The 17,296-nt window shown below is 35.9% G+C and overlaps 1 protein-coding gene across 1 annotated transcript in view; it reads right to left on the bottom strand.

Annotated features, from left to right (window-relative positions):
* Positions 1-1,577: 1,577 nt before the first annotated feature.
* Positions 1,578-17,296, bottom strand: part of LOC128639082 (hepatocyte cell adhesion molecule) — a 65,416-nt gene continuing 49,697 nt past the window's right edge. Inside the window, exons 5-7 of the mRNA XM_053691232.1 lie at positions 11,997-12,046; positions 11,351-11,449; positions 1,578-4,188 (exon numbers count right to left, since the gene is read on the bottom strand). Coding sequence (XP_053547207.1) covers positions 4,099-4,188; positions 11,351-11,449; positions 11,997-12,046 — 239 coding nt within the window. The 3' untranslated portion in view covers positions 1,578-4,098. The remainder of the gene's footprint in view (positions 4,189-11,350; positions 11,450-11,996; positions 12,047-17,296) is intronic.

The following is a 17,296-nucleotide window of genomic DNA, read 5'->3' on the forward strand; positions in this document are numbered from 1 at the left end:
CCAGCGTTAGGTTTTCACGGCTAACACTGGTTTTCACGGCTAACGCCAAACTCTAAATCTAGCCGTTAATTTTGTTTTGAAGGCTTTACAGGCTCCTCCGTTTGAGCTTTTGCATTCTTTGGACATTAAACTACTTTCTTGGAAAATGTTGTTCCTTTTGGCCATCTCTTCTGCTAGAAGAGTTTCCGAATTATCTGCTCTTTCTTGTGAATCTCCATTTCTGATTCTCCATCAGGATAAGGCAGTTTTGCGGACTTCATTTTAATTTCTACCTAAGGTTTTGAATTCTAACAACATTAATAGAGAAATTGTTGTTCCTTCTTTGTGTCCTAATCCTAAGAGTTCTTTGGAGAGATCCTTCTTTGGATGTGGTAAGAGCTTTGAAATATTATGTTGAAGCTACTAAAGATTTCAGGAAGACTTCTAGTCTATTTGTTATCTTTTCTGGTTCTAGGAAAGGTCAGAAGGCTTCTGCCATTTCCTTGGTATCTGGGTTAAAGCTTTTGATTCATCAGGCTTATTTGGAGTCAGGTCCGGCCCCGCCTCAGAGAATTACAGCTCATTCTACTAGATCAGTCTAAACTTTGTGGGCTTTTAAGAATGAAGCTTCAGTTGATCCGATTTGCAAAGCAGCAACTTAGTCTTCTTTGGATACATTTACTAAATTCTACCATTTTGATGTATTTGCTTCTTCTGAAGCAGCTTTTGGTAGAAACGTTTTTCAGGCAGCTGTTTCAGTTTGATTCCTCTGCTTATGTTTAAGTTTTTTCTTTTCATTTATGAGAATAAACTTATATTTTGGGTTGTGGATTATTTTTTTCAGTGGAAGATGGCTGTTATTTTTATCCCTCCCTCTCTAGTGACTCTTCTGTGGAGTTCCACATCTTGGGTATTACTATCTCATGGACTCTTGGGTAAACACTAGCTCATGGACTCTTGCCAATTACATGAAAGAAAACATAATTTATGTAAGAACTTACCTGATAAATTCATTTCTTTCATATTAGCAAGAGTCCATGAGACCCACCCTTTTTATTGTGGTTATGAATTTTTGTATGAAGCACAATTATTTCCAAATTCCTTTTTGTGATGCCTTTTACACCTTTCTTTATCATCCCACTACTTGGCTATTCATTAAACTGAATTGTGGGTGTGGTGAGGGGTGAATTTATAGGCTTTTTGAGGTTTGGGAAACTTTGCCCCTCCTGGTAGGATTGTATATCCCATATGTCACTAGCTCATGGACTCTTGCCAATATGAAATAAATTTATCAGGTAAGTTCTTACATAAATTATGTTATTTTCATGTCAGTTTAGCACACTTGAGAATAAATGATTGGGTTAGTGCGGGAGTAGTGTGTGTTTTTTCACTTTTTTGCTCCATTGACTTCTATGGGGGAACACGTTAATATTCTAAACTGTGGCTTTTTGCGCGCATCGGGTTAGTGTTCAAGCACAAAAATCTTACTAGCGGAGATATCGTGGAAGTGGGAGTGATAAATAGGGCTCCACTCGAAATCTGGTCCATTAAGTAGTATTTAACACACATAAAAATCATACAGAGGGTCACCTACAAAATTAATTAAAAATAAGAGTTTTTATTGTACAATCAAATGTGTCTACATATTTCCATACTTTAATTGTCAGTAGTAACATTGTTTAATCAAGTACACATTTCAAATATCAATTATGTAAAAAATATACAGTGTATTATAAAAATATATATACATGCTCTTTTTTATATTACAAAAAAATAATCATTTTAATATATGTACATCAGTTACTTTATATACTGATTAATTTGCTAGCACAACATTAATTTTATTATACTCTATATTATTCCAAGGTTCATGTTGATAAGTCAGAATATTGTTTTCCACAAAGAATTAAGAAAAACTGTTTTATATTTGTCCTTCAGAAAGGCGAAATAGGTTTTGTAACAGACTAGAACACCTGGTTATCTTATGCAAAGTCTGTAGGTGTGAAGCAACATTATATTCAAAATGGAAAAATAAATAAATATAAAATACAAATAAAAACCTCACTGCAAGTATACATCAGACCTATAATATGTGACTTAATTTCACCTTCAGTTTTTTTCTTTTTCTTCGTAATAAACTCATATTTGTTGTTGGAATATTTTCAGTAGAACTGGCCAAACATACGTAATGTATTGATCAAGGTGGAATTTAAATTGGTTGCAGTGAACAAAGCATTTCAGTAAATATCAAATAAAAATATTTTCTGTATAGATAATGGAGAGCTATAAAATACCAGAAATATCATTACCCAAAAGTTAGCAGCAGCATTTTAAAATACATATATTTCCTAAAGAGTAAAGTCTTCACATATGGGAGTGAGAGTGCTAAAGATTTTTTTTTTTTTAAATGTAGATATGAAATCAATGGGTTTTTTTAATTCATGCTTGCTGATCTCTGTGTTCTTCCTTCCTGTTTATTTTACAATTATATTTCATTATTTGTAGGCCAGATCATTTAAAGTGATGGTAAACTTTCCCTGTTGTATAAACAGATCTGGAATGTATGCAATATTTTAGCTGGAGTTCAATTGATCAGTTGTAAAGAAAATACGCTATAATTTACTTTTAATGTAATTCAAATGCCACGTGTTCTGGCCGCCTTGCTTTTGAGCTAATGGTTTGAATTGTTCTCCAATTAGTGTTCTAGCCATACGGCACTCGCACAATTCTTTTTTTTTTTTTTTTAGCTAGAACACTGCTTGGAGAACAGTTCAAGTTGTTAGCTCAAAAAAAAAAAATACTTTTGAAAGGGAGTATGCGGAGCAAGGGGTATTAGAATTTCATTGCTACATTTAGGAAGTTAAATCGCATCTTCATTACAACTGATTAATTAAACTCCACCTAAAATATTGCTAAGATTCTGGATCTGTTTCTACAAAGAGGAAAGTCCACCAACACTTTAATCTAAGATATTTGATATTCTAAATCTGTATATTTATATAACAGTCAGGTATTGTTTTGTTCGACAAAGATATTCTATATTGGTGTATGCCTTGCCTTTTATACAGTAGCCATGTTTGTTTGCTTTATACACACTGTTGTATAAATAACTCTTTGTTCTGTACGTTTGTATGTTTTATGACTCACTTGTGTCCATTGTTAATCTGTTTTACAAGTAGATTACATAGTCCAGGAAGCCATTGATTGAGACAGTTGGAGGAATATTTTCTCAGTCTATTGACAAAGTTTCATGAATGTCACTTGTAAGATTTGTTAATCGAAGGGGTATGAAACAGTCTATTTCATTGTTGTAATAAAAAGAACTAAGCAGCGGGTTATAATTAATATAAATGATTGCAATATGTATTATTATTATTATCAACATCTGTGAAGAGTCCATTACTTCATTTCACTGCCCCATAAGGGGTTGTTTCTATGAGATAAGATTCAGTTAGTTCATTGCCCATGCTTTGTATAGGACATCTGCTGCAAAATTAATGTGACAGTAGAACTTTCTAACGGTAATGGTAGCTCTTTAATCTAGATGCAGGCAGTGACTACACTGATAATTTCTGAGTGCTCATTTAGCACTAAAACAAGAAAGTTGTTTGCTGATTTTTTTTTTTTTTTTAAATAACACAGCCTGTTTCTTTTTATGTTTTTCTTTGATTTAACATATTGTTTGTACTAAAGGGGCACTGTATTCCACAGTTTTTTATATCCCTTTAAAGTGAATAAGTGCACCTGTATACAGACTCCAAGAAAATAGTAAAATAAATATTAATGCCAGTAACCATAAAAAATGGACTAGTTTTAACTGAGTTATAGTTGGCTAATAGACATCTCCCAAAATCCAGTATTTCTTCACTAGAATTGACCAAGTCTTCATTTTATTGGTTTATTGGTAAAGAGCACATGTTCTCATATAACCTGTGTGCATGTATTCCTGCACCAATAGGTTGATCCAGGTCTGTTCTGGCAACAGTACAGTTATCAATGTAATATTCACTCGATAGCACCTATTACTGGCATCCTCTGCTCAGGATATCATTTGTAATCAGTCTTCAAACTGGAAAACACATTGATCCCAACTGTCATATTTCTAAAAGGGATGGATTATCATACTTGTGTTGCATGTTTCAACCTTGGTGGACTACTGGGTGGATAGGAGGGTAAACTTTTGCCATCTGAAGTATAATCACCTTCGGGCTGAAAAACGACAGAGGCAAAAAAGTTTAGTTAAAATGTGATAACAAGAATAACAATGTATTAATATTCTAAATTATTTTAGAAAAGATAAATAAAAAAACTTATATCATGCCTATGAAAGAGCAAATTTTAAACATGTTAAATATATTTTTTCCGCACTTAAAGAGCTATAGTAAACAGCGCAATATAAAAGTTTCACAAAACACTTCAAAAATGCATTACAACGTACAGTTACACTCGTATTAACGCTGTCTAATAAAAATTATTTAAAAAAAAAAATATTGCACACAAAATTTATAAGGGCTCAAAGATAAGAGACCTCGGGTGTTAGAAAAAAAAGCCAATGCAGGGATTTTACATTGACATACTGTACATACACATACATAGAAAAACATGCATTTATATGTATAGAGATAAGTTTACCAAAGAGATAATGAAAAGATTTTGCATTACAATATTATGCATATTGAAAATCTATCTGAGATATTGTTTAAAGAGATATTCACATATAGATCTTGAGATATCTAGATAATAAATATACTGTATATATATATATATATATAACATAATTTATGTAAGAACTTACCTGATAAATTCATTTCTTTCATATTAGCAAGAGTCCATGAGCTAGTGACGTATGGGATATACATTCCTACCAGGAGGGGCAAAGTTTCCCAAACCTTAAAATGCCTATAAATACACCCCTCACCACACCCACAATTCAGTTTAACGAATAGCCAAGAAGTGGGGTGATAAGAAAAAAGTGCGAAAGCATATAAAATAAGGAATTGGAATAATTGTGCTTTATACAAAAAAATCAAAACCACCACAAAAAAGGGCGGGCCTCATGGACTCTTGCTAATATGAAAGAAATGAATTTATCAGGTAAGTTCTTACATAAATTATGTTTTCTTTCATGTAATTAGCAAGAGTCCATGAGCTAGTGACGTATGGGATAATGATTACCCAAGATGTGGATCTTTCCACACAAGAGTCACTAGAGAGGGAGGGATAAAATAAAGACAGCCAATTCCTGCTGAAAATAATCCACACCCAGAATAAAATTTTTAATGAAAAAACATAAGCAGAAGATTCAAACTGAAAACACTGCCTGAAGTACGTTTCTACCAAAAACTGCTTCAGAAGAAGAAAACACATCAAAATGGTAGAATTTAGTAAAAGTATGCAAAGAGGACCAAGTTGCTGTTTTGCAAATCTGATCAACCGAAGCTTCATTCTTAAACGCCCAGGAAGTAGAAACTAACCTAGTAGAATGAGCTGTAATCCTTTGAGGCAGAGTGTTACCCGACTCAACATAGGCATGATGAAATAAAGATTTCAACCAAGATGCCAAAGAAATGGCAGAAGCTTTCTGGTCTTTTCTAGAACCGGAAAAGATGACAAATAGACTAGAAGTCTTTTGGAAAGACTTAATAGCTTCAACATAATATTACAAAGCTCTAACAGCTTCCAAAGAATGCAATGATTTCTCCTTAGAATTCATAGGATTAGGACATAATGAAGGAACCACAATTTCTCTACTAATGTTGTTAGAATTCACAACCTTAGGTAAAAAATTCAAAAGAAGTTCGCAGCACCGCCTTATCCTGATGCAAAATCAGAAAAGGAGACTCACAAAAAAAGAGTAGATAATTCAGAGACTCTTCTGGCAGAAGAGATGGCCAAAAGAAACAAAACTTTCCAAGAAAGTAATATAATGACCAAAGAATGCATGGGTTCAAAAGGAGGAGCTTGAAGAGCCCCCAGAACCAAATTCAAACTCCAAGGAGGAGAAATTGACTTAATGACAGGTTTTATACGAACCAAAGCTTGTACAAAACAATGAATATCAGGAAGATTAGCAATCCTTCTGTGAAAAAGAACAGAAAGAGCAGAGATTTGTCTTTCAAGAAACTTGCGGACAAACCTTTATCTAAACCATCCTGAAGAAATATAAGTCTTCCAGACTCTATAATATATCTCTCTAGATACAGATTTACGAGCCTGTCACATAGTATCAATCACAGAGTCAGAGAAACCTCTTTGACCAAGAATCAAGCGTTCAAACTCCACACCTTAAAATTAAGGTTTTGAGATCCTGATGGAAAAAAGAACCTTGAGACAGAAAGACTGGCCTTAACGGAAGAGTCCACAGCTGGCAAGAGGCCATCCGGACAAGATCTGCATACCAAAACCTGTGAGGCCATGCTGGAGCTACCAGCAGGACAAACGAGCATTCCTTTAGAATATTGGAGAATACCCTTGGAAGAAGAACTAGAGGCGGAAAGATATAGGCAGGATGACACTTGAAAGGAAGAGATAATGCATCCACTGCCTCCGCCCGAGGATCCCTGGATCCGGACAGATACCAGGGAAGTTTCTTGTTTAGATGAGAAGCCATCAGATCTATTTCTGGGAGTTCCCACATTTGAACAATCTGAGGAAATACCTCTGGGTGAAGACCATTCGCCCAGGTGCAACGTTTGGCGACTGAGATAATCCGCTTTCCAATTGTCCATACCTGGGATATGAACCGCAGAGATTAGACAGGAGCTGGATTCAGCCCAAACCAAAATTCGAGATACTTCTTTCATAGCCAGAGGACTGTGAGTCCCTCCTTGATGATTGATGTATGCCACAGTTGTGACATTGTCTATCTGAAAACAAATGAACAACTCTCTCTTCAGAAGAGGCCAAGACTGAAGAGCTCTGAAATTGCACGGAGTTCCAAAATATTGATCGGAAATCTCACCTCCTGAGATTCCCAAACCCCTTGTGCCGTCAGATACCCCCACACAGCTCCCCAACCTGTAAGACTTGCATCTGTTGAGATTATAGTCCAGGTCGGAAGAACAAAGAAGCCCCCTGAACTAAACGATGGTGATCTGTCCACCATGTCAGAGAGTGTCGTATAATCGGTTTAAAGATATTAATTGAGATATCTTTGAGTAATCCCTGCACCATTGGTTCAGCATACAGAGCTGAAGAGGTCGCATGTGAAAACGAGCAAAGGAGATCGCATCTGATGCGGCAGTCCTAAGACCTAAAATTTCCATGCATAAGGCTACCAAAGGGAATGATTGTGACTGAAGGTTTTGACAAGCTGAAATCAATGTTAAACTTCTCTTGTCTGACAAGGACAGAGTCATAGACACTGAATCTATTCTAGAAACCTAAAAAGGTTACCCTTGTCTGAGGAATCAATGAACTGATTGGTAAATTGATCCTCCAACCATGAACTTGAAGAAACAACACAAGTCGATTTGTATGAGATTCTTCGAAAATGAGAAGACTGAGCAAATACCCAGATATCGTCCAATAAGGAAATACCAAAACCCTGTTCTCTGATTACAGAAAGAAGGGCACCGAGAACCTTTGAAAAAAATTCTTGGAACTGAGGCTAGGCCAAACGGTAGAGCCACAAAACTGGTAATGCTTGTCTAAAAAGAGAATCTCAGACACTAAAAGTGATCTGGATGAATTGGAATATGCAGATACACATCCTGTAAATCTATTGTAGACATATAATGCCCTTGCTAAACAAAAGGCAGGACAGTCCTACAGAAACTGAATGTTGGTATCCTTACATAACGATTCAATATTGATAGATCCGGAACGGGTCTGAAGAAATTGACCTTCTTTGGTACAATGAAGAGATAAAATAAAACCCCAGCCCCTGTTCCAGAACTGGAACTGGCATAATTACTCCAGCCAACTCTAGATCTGAAACACATTTCAGAAATGCTGAGCCTTGGCTGTGTTAACTGGGACACGGGAAAGAAAAAAATCTCTTAGCAGGAGGCCTTAACTGAAGCCAATTCTGTACCTTTCTGAAACAATGTTCTGAAACCAGAAATTGAGAACGGAATTGATCAAAATTTCTTTGAAGAAAACGTAATCTGCCCCATACCAGCTGAGCTGGAATAAGGTCCGCACCTTCATGGGTACTTAGGAGCTGGCTATAGGTTTTCTATAAGGCTTGGATATATTCCAAACTGGAAATAGTTTCCAAACTGATACCGCTCCTGAGGATGAAGGATCAGGCTTTTGTTCCTTATTGTGAGGAAAGGAACGAAAATTATTATTAGACCTAAATTTACCTTAGATTTTTTATCCTTTGGTAAAAAAGTTCCCTTCCTTCCAGAAACAGTTGAAATAATAATTTATTACCCTGGAAAGAAAAGGAAAGCAAAGTTAACTTAGAAGACATATCAGCATTCCAAGTTTAATCCATAAAGCTTTTCTAGCTAAAATAGCTAGAGACATATACCTGACATCAACTCTAATGATATCAAAAGATGGTATCACCAATAAAATTATTAGCATGTTATAGAATAATAATAATGCTATAAAATTATGATCTGTTACTTGTTGCGCTAAAGCTTCTAACCAAAAAGTTGAAGCTGCAGCAACATCCGCTAAAAATATAGCAGGTCTAAGAAGATTACCTGAACATAAGTAAGCTTTTCTTAGAAAGGATTCAATTTTCCTATCTAAAGGATCCTTAAATGAATTACTATCTGCCGTAGGAATAGTAGCACATTTAGCAGGAGTAGAGACAGCCTCATAACCTTAGGGATTTTGTCCCAAAAAAACTCTAATCTGTCAGATGGCACAGGATATAATTGCTTAAACGTTTAGAAGGAGTAAAAGAATTACCCAAATTATTCCATTCCCTGGAAATTACTTCAGAAATAGCATCAGGGAGATTAAACACTTCTGGAATAACTACAGGAGATTTAAAAACCTTATTTAAACGTTTACATTTAGTATCAAGAGGACCAGAATCCTCTATTTCTAATGCAATTAATACTTCTTTAAATAAAGAACGAATAAATTCCATCTTGAACAAATACAAAGATTTATCAGCATCAACCTCTGAGACAGAAACCTCTGAACCAGAAGAACCATTATCAGTATCAGAATGATGATGTTCATTTAAAAATTCATCTGAAAAAAGAGAAGTTTTAAAAGACTTATGTAAACTAGAAGGAGAAATAACAGACATAGCCTTCTTAATGGATTTAAAAAATAAAATCTCTTATGTTTATCAGGAACACTCTGAAAATTAGATGTTGACGGAACAGCAACAGGTAGTGTAACAGTACTAAAGGAAATTTTATCTGCATTAATAAGTTTGTCATGACATGCAATACAAACAACAGCTGGAGAAACAGATACCAAAAATTATAGCAGATACACTTAGCTTGGTAGCTCCAGCATTAGACAGCGATTTTCCTGTAGTATCTTCTGACTCAGATGCAACGTGAGACATCTTGCAATATGTAAGAGAAAAAACAACATATAAAGCAAAATTGATCAAATTCCTTAAATGACAGTTTCAGGAATGGGAAAAAAATGCCAAAGAACAAGCTTCTAGCAACCAGAAGCAATGAAAAAATAAGACTTAAATAATGTGGAGACAAAAGCGACGCCCTTATTTTTTAGCGCCAAATAAGACGCCCACATTATTTGGCGCCTAAATGCTTTTGGCGCCAAAAATGACGCCACATCCAGAACGCCAACATTTTTGGCGCAAAATAACGTCAAAAAATGACGCAACTTCCGGCGACACGTATGACGCCGGAAACGGAAAAGAATTTTTGCGCCAAAAAAGTCCGCGCCAAGAATGACGCAATAAAATGAAGCATTTTCAGCCCCCGCGAGCCTAACAGCCCACAGGAAAAAAAGAGTCAAATTTTTGAAGGTAAGAAAAAATGATTAATTCAAATGCATTATCCCAAATATGAAACTGACTGTCTGAAAAATAAGGAAAGTTGAACATTCTGAGTCAAGGCAAATAAATGTTTGAATACATATATTTAGAACTTTATAAACAAAGTGCCCAACCATAGCTTAGAGTGTCACAGAAAATAAGATTTACTTACCCCAGGACACTCATCTACATGTTTGTAGAAAGCCAAACCAGTACTGAAACGAGAATCAGCAGAGGTAATGGTATATATAAGAGTATATCGTCGATCTGAAAAGGGAGGTAAGAGATGAATCTCTACGACCGATAACAGAGAACCTATGAAATAGACCCCGTAGAAGGAGATCACTGCATTCAAATAGGCAATACTCTCCTCACATCCCTCTGACATTCACTGCACGCTGAGAGGAAAACCGGGCTCCAACTTGCTGCGGAGCGCATATCAACGTAGAATCTAGCACAAACTTACTTCACCACCTCCATCGGAGGCAAAGTTTGTAAAACTGAATTGTGGGTGTGGTGAGGGGTGTATTTATAGGCATTTTAAGGTTTGGGAAACTTTGCCCCTCCTGGTAGGAATGTATATCCCATACGTCACTAGCTCATGGACTCTTGCTAATTACATGAAAGAAATATATATATATATATATATATATACACACGCATATACATAAATATATAATAGAAGACAGCACTCACTGGGCTTAGGAAATAGCAATATTAGCTTTTATTTACATGACGTTTCGGGGACATCTCCCCTTCATCAGACCGTCGGGGAGCTGTCCCCGAAACGTCACATAAATAAAAGCTACTATTGCTATTTCCTAAGCCCAGTGAGTGCTGTCTTCTATTACCTATACCTCTACTCGTATTCAGCACCCTGGCACCTGGACACCTGTTAATGCGCGTGCACCAGCCTCTGTGAATATATATATATAGATATATAAATATATACATATATATATATATATATAATCATATAAATAGCTTGCTATAAATAGATATATTAGTCTATTAATCATCACATATATAGAGAAATATATATTTATAAACAAATAGAACATATTCCATTACAAAACATTTTCGCAATATTAAATTCTTGCATTTTCATGTACACTTTTCCATGAGTACACCGGGGGGGTTGTTTTTTTCTATTTGTCTTCTCCATTGACTTATATGGGGAATAATTAAACATGCACGCAATTTGGCTGTTTGGATTGCGGGACTTAATGCTCACACAAAATAAGTTATTTTGCAACTTGTAATGGCTGCGCAACCCCAAATGCAAAAAAAGCCATAACGTGCAGTGTTTTCGCAACTGATTTGCCACGTGACTTGTAATCTTGACCCTAGTGTTTTTTTTTCCCCTGAATCCAAATGTACATGTCTACGAAAAACTTTACTGAGGAATTGAGAAAGTATCTAGTAAAATACCTGTTCTATACTTACAAAGATATAAGAGCCCATCGAGATAGAGGAAGTGCGATACATGATGTTATTTCTGGTAAAGAAGGCAGGGTCATCTGGCGATAGAGTCGTGCCGGATACCTGTAATGTAGAATACACATGACTGTGTATTAGGGATGGTAAATGTTTTGCAACGTTCAAAAAATGTATGGAATTTTAACACATTTGTTTGTTTCAAATGTGTTTTAATGTAATAGTATTTCTAATGCTATTTTTAAATTTAATATTACATTTAAATTTTTCTAATTTAATTTGAATTATGCAATATTCTAATTAAACAATTTTGAATTGATATATTTGTAATAGTATTTCTAATGCTCTTTTTAAATGTATTATTCAAATTATACAATATTCTAAATAGAAACATATGAACATATGAACATTCAAAACTGGAAATAACATTTGATTACCGAATTTTAATGGATTTTCATTATTATCAACATGTCCACGGGACTATTCGTTCCACAAAACAAATTACACTTTTATCACATTCCCCCATCCCTACCGCATATATATGGTGTCTAAATTTATTGCAAAAAATTAGATCAAGAATAAAAGAAAGAAATGTGCAGGCAAACACATATGAAAATAAGCAAAACAATATTAAAAACACAGGCAAAATACTTACAGTGCGAAGAACATCTTTGTGGTAAAGTGCTGGATCCTTTTCTTTTTTGCCTAGAAAATAAACAGATAATTTATGATGTTAAGATATAAAACCTTACACAATTCACAATTGGCCTTACTACAGTTAACAGCCCTCCTCCCCCTTCAAAAATGCATTACATGTGACCAATGTAAGTCAATAGAGGTTGTTTCATAGATCCTTCAAAAGAACTCCTGTGACTCAGTTTCCATTTACCATGACTTCAACCAAAGATCTCCACAACTAAGTCCCCAGATTCCATGCCCTGCATGGAGCTCTCCAGGGTAAGTGTTTACCTGCTTTGGGCCAGATTACAAGTGGAGCAATAACTGGTAATCAGGTAATTTATTACATAAATTATGTTTTCCTTCATGTAAGTGGCAAGAGTCCATGAGCTAGTGATATATGGGACATACTGTAATACTCAAGATGTGGAAGTCCACGAGTCACTAGAGAGGGAGGGATAAAATAACAGCTATATCTGCTGAGAAATTGAATCCAAATAAATAATTATTTTTAAAAAATTCAAAAAACTAAAATCAAAGGCACTAGATTCAAACTGAGACAGTTGCCTGAAGAACCTTTCTACCAAAGACTGCTTCCTAAGAAGCAAACACATAAAAATGGTAAAATTTACTGAAGCTTCATTCTCAAAAGCCCAAGAAGTGGCAAATGATCTAGTAGAATGAGCTATAATTTGCTGAGGCAGAGACTGCCACGCCTCCAAATAAGCTTTGTGAGCCAAAAGTTTCAACCAAGATGCCAGAGAAATGGCAGACCTTTCCTGGAACCAGTAAAAAATAACAAATAGACTAGAAGTCCTTCTGAAATCTTTAGTAGCCTCAGCATAATATTTTAAAACTCTTACTACATCCAAAGAATGTAAAGACCTTTTAGCAGTATTCTTGGGATTAGGACACAAGGTAGGAACAACAATTTCCCTATTAATGTTGTATAAATTTAAATGAAGTCTGCAAAACAGCTTTATCTTGATGGAAAATAAGATAAGGAGACTCACAAGAGAGAGCAGATAATTCAGAAACTCTTTTAGCAGAAGAGATAGCCAAAAGAAATAACACTAATTTAATATCCAGAGAATGCATAGGCTCAAAAGGAGAAGCCTGTAAAATCTTCAATACCAAATTGAGACTTTAAGGAGGAGAAATAGATTTAATAACAGATATAATACAAGTGAAAGCCTGAACAAAACAGTGAATATCAGGAAGCTTAGCAATCTTTTGATGAAATAAGTCAGAGAGAGCAGATATTTCTCCTTTCAATGTATTTGCAGACAACCCTTTATCCAAACCAAACTGAAGAAACTGTAAAATCCTAGGAATTCTGAAAGAATGCCAACAATAATTATGAGTGGAACACCATGAAATATAGGTTTTCCAAACCCAATGATAAATCTTCCTTAAAACAGACTTACGAGCCTGTATCATAGTGCTAATCACTGAGTCAGGGAAACCTCTATGACTAAGCACTAAGTGTTCAATTTCCATGCCTTCAAATTTAGAGATCCTGATGGAAAAAACGGCTCGAGACAGAAGGTCTGGCCTTAAAGGAAGTGGCCAAGGCTGGCAACTGGACATCTGGACAAGATCTGCATACCAAAAGCTGTGAGGCCATGCTGGTGCTATCAGAAACACATAAGATTGTTCTATTATGATCTTGGAGATCACCCTTGGAAGAAGAACCAGAGGCGGAAAAATGTAAGCAGGTTGGTAAAACCAAAGAACTGCTAAAGCATCCACAATCTTCCCCTGAGGATCCTTGGAACTGGAAAGGTATCTGGGAAGCTTCTTGTTTAGACGAGAGGCTATCAGATCTATTTCTGGAAGACCCCACATCTGTACAATATAAAAAAAAACACATCTGGGTGGATAGACCACTCCCCCAAATGTAAAGTCTGATGGCTGAGATAATCCGCTTCCCAATTGTTTACACCTGGGATATAAATCGCAGAAATTTGTCAATAATTTGATTCCACCCAAGAAAGTATCCAAGATACTTCTTTCATTGCTGAAGGACTGCGAGTCCCTCCTTGATGATTAACATATGCCACTGTTGTGATATTGTCTGTCTAAAAACAAATGTAAAGTTCTCTTTTCAATAGTGGCCAAACCTGAAGAGCTCTGAAAATAGCACAGAGTTCTAAAATATTGATTGGTAACCTCGCCACTGGAGGATTCCAAACCCCTTGTGCTGTCAGACACCCCCAGAAAGCTCCCCAACCTGTAAGACTTGCATCTGTTGAGATCACAGTCCAGGAAGGACGAACTAAGGAGGCCCCTTGAACAATAAGGTGATGGTCTAACCACCAATTCAGAGAGAGTGGAGTTTGGGATTTAAGTATATCAGTTGTGAAATCTGAGTACAATCCCTGCACCATTGGTGCAACATGCAAAGCTGTAGAGGCCTCATATGAAAATGAGCAAATGGGATTGTGTCCAGTGGCTATGGGCATGGAAGTTTTAGGTCTCATGACTGCAGCATCGAAGGGAATGATAGAGACTGAAGGTTTAGACAAGCTCAAACCAACTTAATTAGTCTCGTCTGTCAGAGAAAGAGTCATGGACACTGAATCTATCTGGAAACCTAAAAAGGTGACCCTTGTCTGAGGAACCAAGAAACTCTTTTGTAAATTGATCCTCAACCATGTCTTTAAAGAAACCACATTAGTTGTTTCATGTGAGATTATGCTAAATGAAAAGATTGAGCTAGTACCAAGATATTGCCCAAATAAGGAAACACCGCAATACCCTGCTCTTTGATTACAGATAGAAGGACAAAGAGAACCTTTGAGAAGATTCTTGGAGCTGTCGCTAGGCCAAATGGAAGAGTGACAAATTGGTAATGCTTGTCTAGAAAAGAGAATCTCAGAAAACGATAGTGGTCTGGATGAATCGGAATGGAACAATAAGCGTCCTGTAAGTCTATTGTGGACATGAAATTACATTGCTGAACAAAAGGCAGAATAGTCCTTTTAGTCACCATCTTGAAAGTTGGGACTCTTACAAAACTATTTAAAATTTTCAGGTTCAGAATTGGTCTGAACGAATCTTCTTTCTTTGAAACAATGACTAGATTTGACTAAAAAACCCAAACCCTGTTCCTGCCGAGGAACTGGAACAATCACCCCTGAAAGCTCTAGGTCTGAAACACACTTCCGAAATGCCTGAGCCTTCACAGCGTTTGTTGGAACATGAGAAAGAAAGAATCTTCCCATTGGAGGTCTAATTCTGAAACCCATTTGATTCCCTTGAGAAACAATATTCTGAATCCACTGATTTTGAACAGACTCTGTCCAAATGTCTTAAAACAATTTTAATATGCCCCCCACGAGTTGAACTGGTTTGAGGGCTGCACCTTTATGCAGTCTTAGGGCTGGATTTATTCCAATTCTGAGATGGTCTCCAATTAGAGCCAGAGGCCTTAGGGGAAGGAGAGGTCTTTTGTACTCTATTCTGATGAAAGCAACCAAAACGATTGGGAGCTATGAACTTACCCTTAAATTTCTTATCTTGGGGCAGAGAAACTTCCTTTCCCCTAGTGATAGTGGCGATAATAGAATCCAATTGAGAACCAAATAAATTATTACCCTGAAACGATAGATATAATAATCTAGATTTAGACACCATGTCAGCATTCCAAGATTTAAGACATAAAGCTCTTCTAGTAAGAATAGCTAAAGACATAGATATAATATCAATCTTAAGGACATCAAATATAGCATCAGAAATTAAATGATTAGCATGTTGAAGTAAAAGAACAATGTTAGACAAATCAGGATCTGATAACTGCTGTGCTAAACTGTCCAAGCAAAAAAGTTGAAGCAGCAGCAACATCAGCCATAGAAATAGCAGCTCTAAGAATATAGACAGTATGTAAATATGCTCTTCTAACATAAGATTCAATCTTCCTATCTAAAGGATCCTTAAAGGAAGTACTATCTTCCATAGGAATAGTAGTACGTTTGGCAAGAGTGGAAATAGCCCCATCAACCTTAGGGACTTTTAAAACTCTAAATTGGCCACAGGTAAAGGATATAGCTTCTTAAACCTAGAAGAAGGGTTAAAAGAAGCACCAGACTTAGACCATTCTTTAGTAATCATATTAGAGATAGCATCTGGAAAAGGAAAAACTTCAGGAGTAACCTCAGAAGTTTTAAAAACCGAATTCAAACGTTTGTTAGTTTTGTTATCAAGAGGACTAGACTCCTCAATACCCAAAGTAAACAATACTTCCTTTAATAAAGAAAGAATACATTCAATCTTAAAAAGAAAAGTAGATTTGTCAATTTCAATTTCTGAAGCAGGATCCTCTGTGCCAGAGAAATCCTAATCAGCAGAAGATACTTCAGTATGCTGTTGATCAATACAAATTTTATCTTATTTATGAGAAGTTTGGAAAGACCTTTAACATTTATTTGAAGGCAGAATAGCAGTCATAGCCTTCTCTATGGCTGCAGCAATATCATTTTTCATATCTGCAGGAATATCATGTACATTAGACTGTGAAGGATTAACAGTAGATGTATTTGTACTTATAGAAACATTATCAGCATGTACTAATTTATCATAACAAGTGCCACATATTTGAGCTGAAGAAGTAAGATCAGCTAATTTATAACAAACACACTTAGCTTTGGTAGAATTGTGTTCAGGCATCTTAGTTCCTACAGTAACATCAGAGGCAGGACCAGTTTTCGACAGCTTACAAAATGTAACAAAAAAGAAAAAATAACATTTAAACAAAATATTCAATTTCCTGAAATAGCAGTTTCAGGAATGGGAAAAAATGCTTATGATAAAATTCTTATACAAAAGTAAAATTAAAAGCAAACATCAAAGCCCTCTATAAACAAATGAGAGCAGTAAGCAAAAGAGGGAAAGACTTAATATAACAAATTTTGGCGCCAAGAATGACGCAAACAAAGATGACACAAATGCAGAGGAAAAAACTTTTGGCACCAAAGCTAACAAAATTAAATGACGCGTCCCGCGTCATAACAGGCGCGACCTTGCGCCAAAAAAAATGGTGTCAATAAAGACGCAAGAAATGTCATGACTCATGAAACAACAGATGCGGCTTCGCGCCAAGAACGCAATAAAAAGCATTTTGCGTGATCACGAGCCTAGTTAGTCTACAAAATTTTTAAAAACAGACTCCAAGTTACAACTAACTGGAACCCCGGGTAAGAAAAAAAATACCTAAAATCTCCCATAAACATAATTTCCATGCTGAAACTGTTAGACTGCAAAGGAAAATACACAGAC

Source organism: Bombina bombina, chromosome 8, assembly GCF_027579735.1.
Source record: "Bombina bombina isolate aBomBom1 chromosome 8, aBomBom1.pri, whole genome shotgun sequence".
Lineage (NCBI taxonomy): Eukaryota > Metazoa > Chordata > Amphibia > Anura > Bombinatoridae > Bombina > Bombina bombina.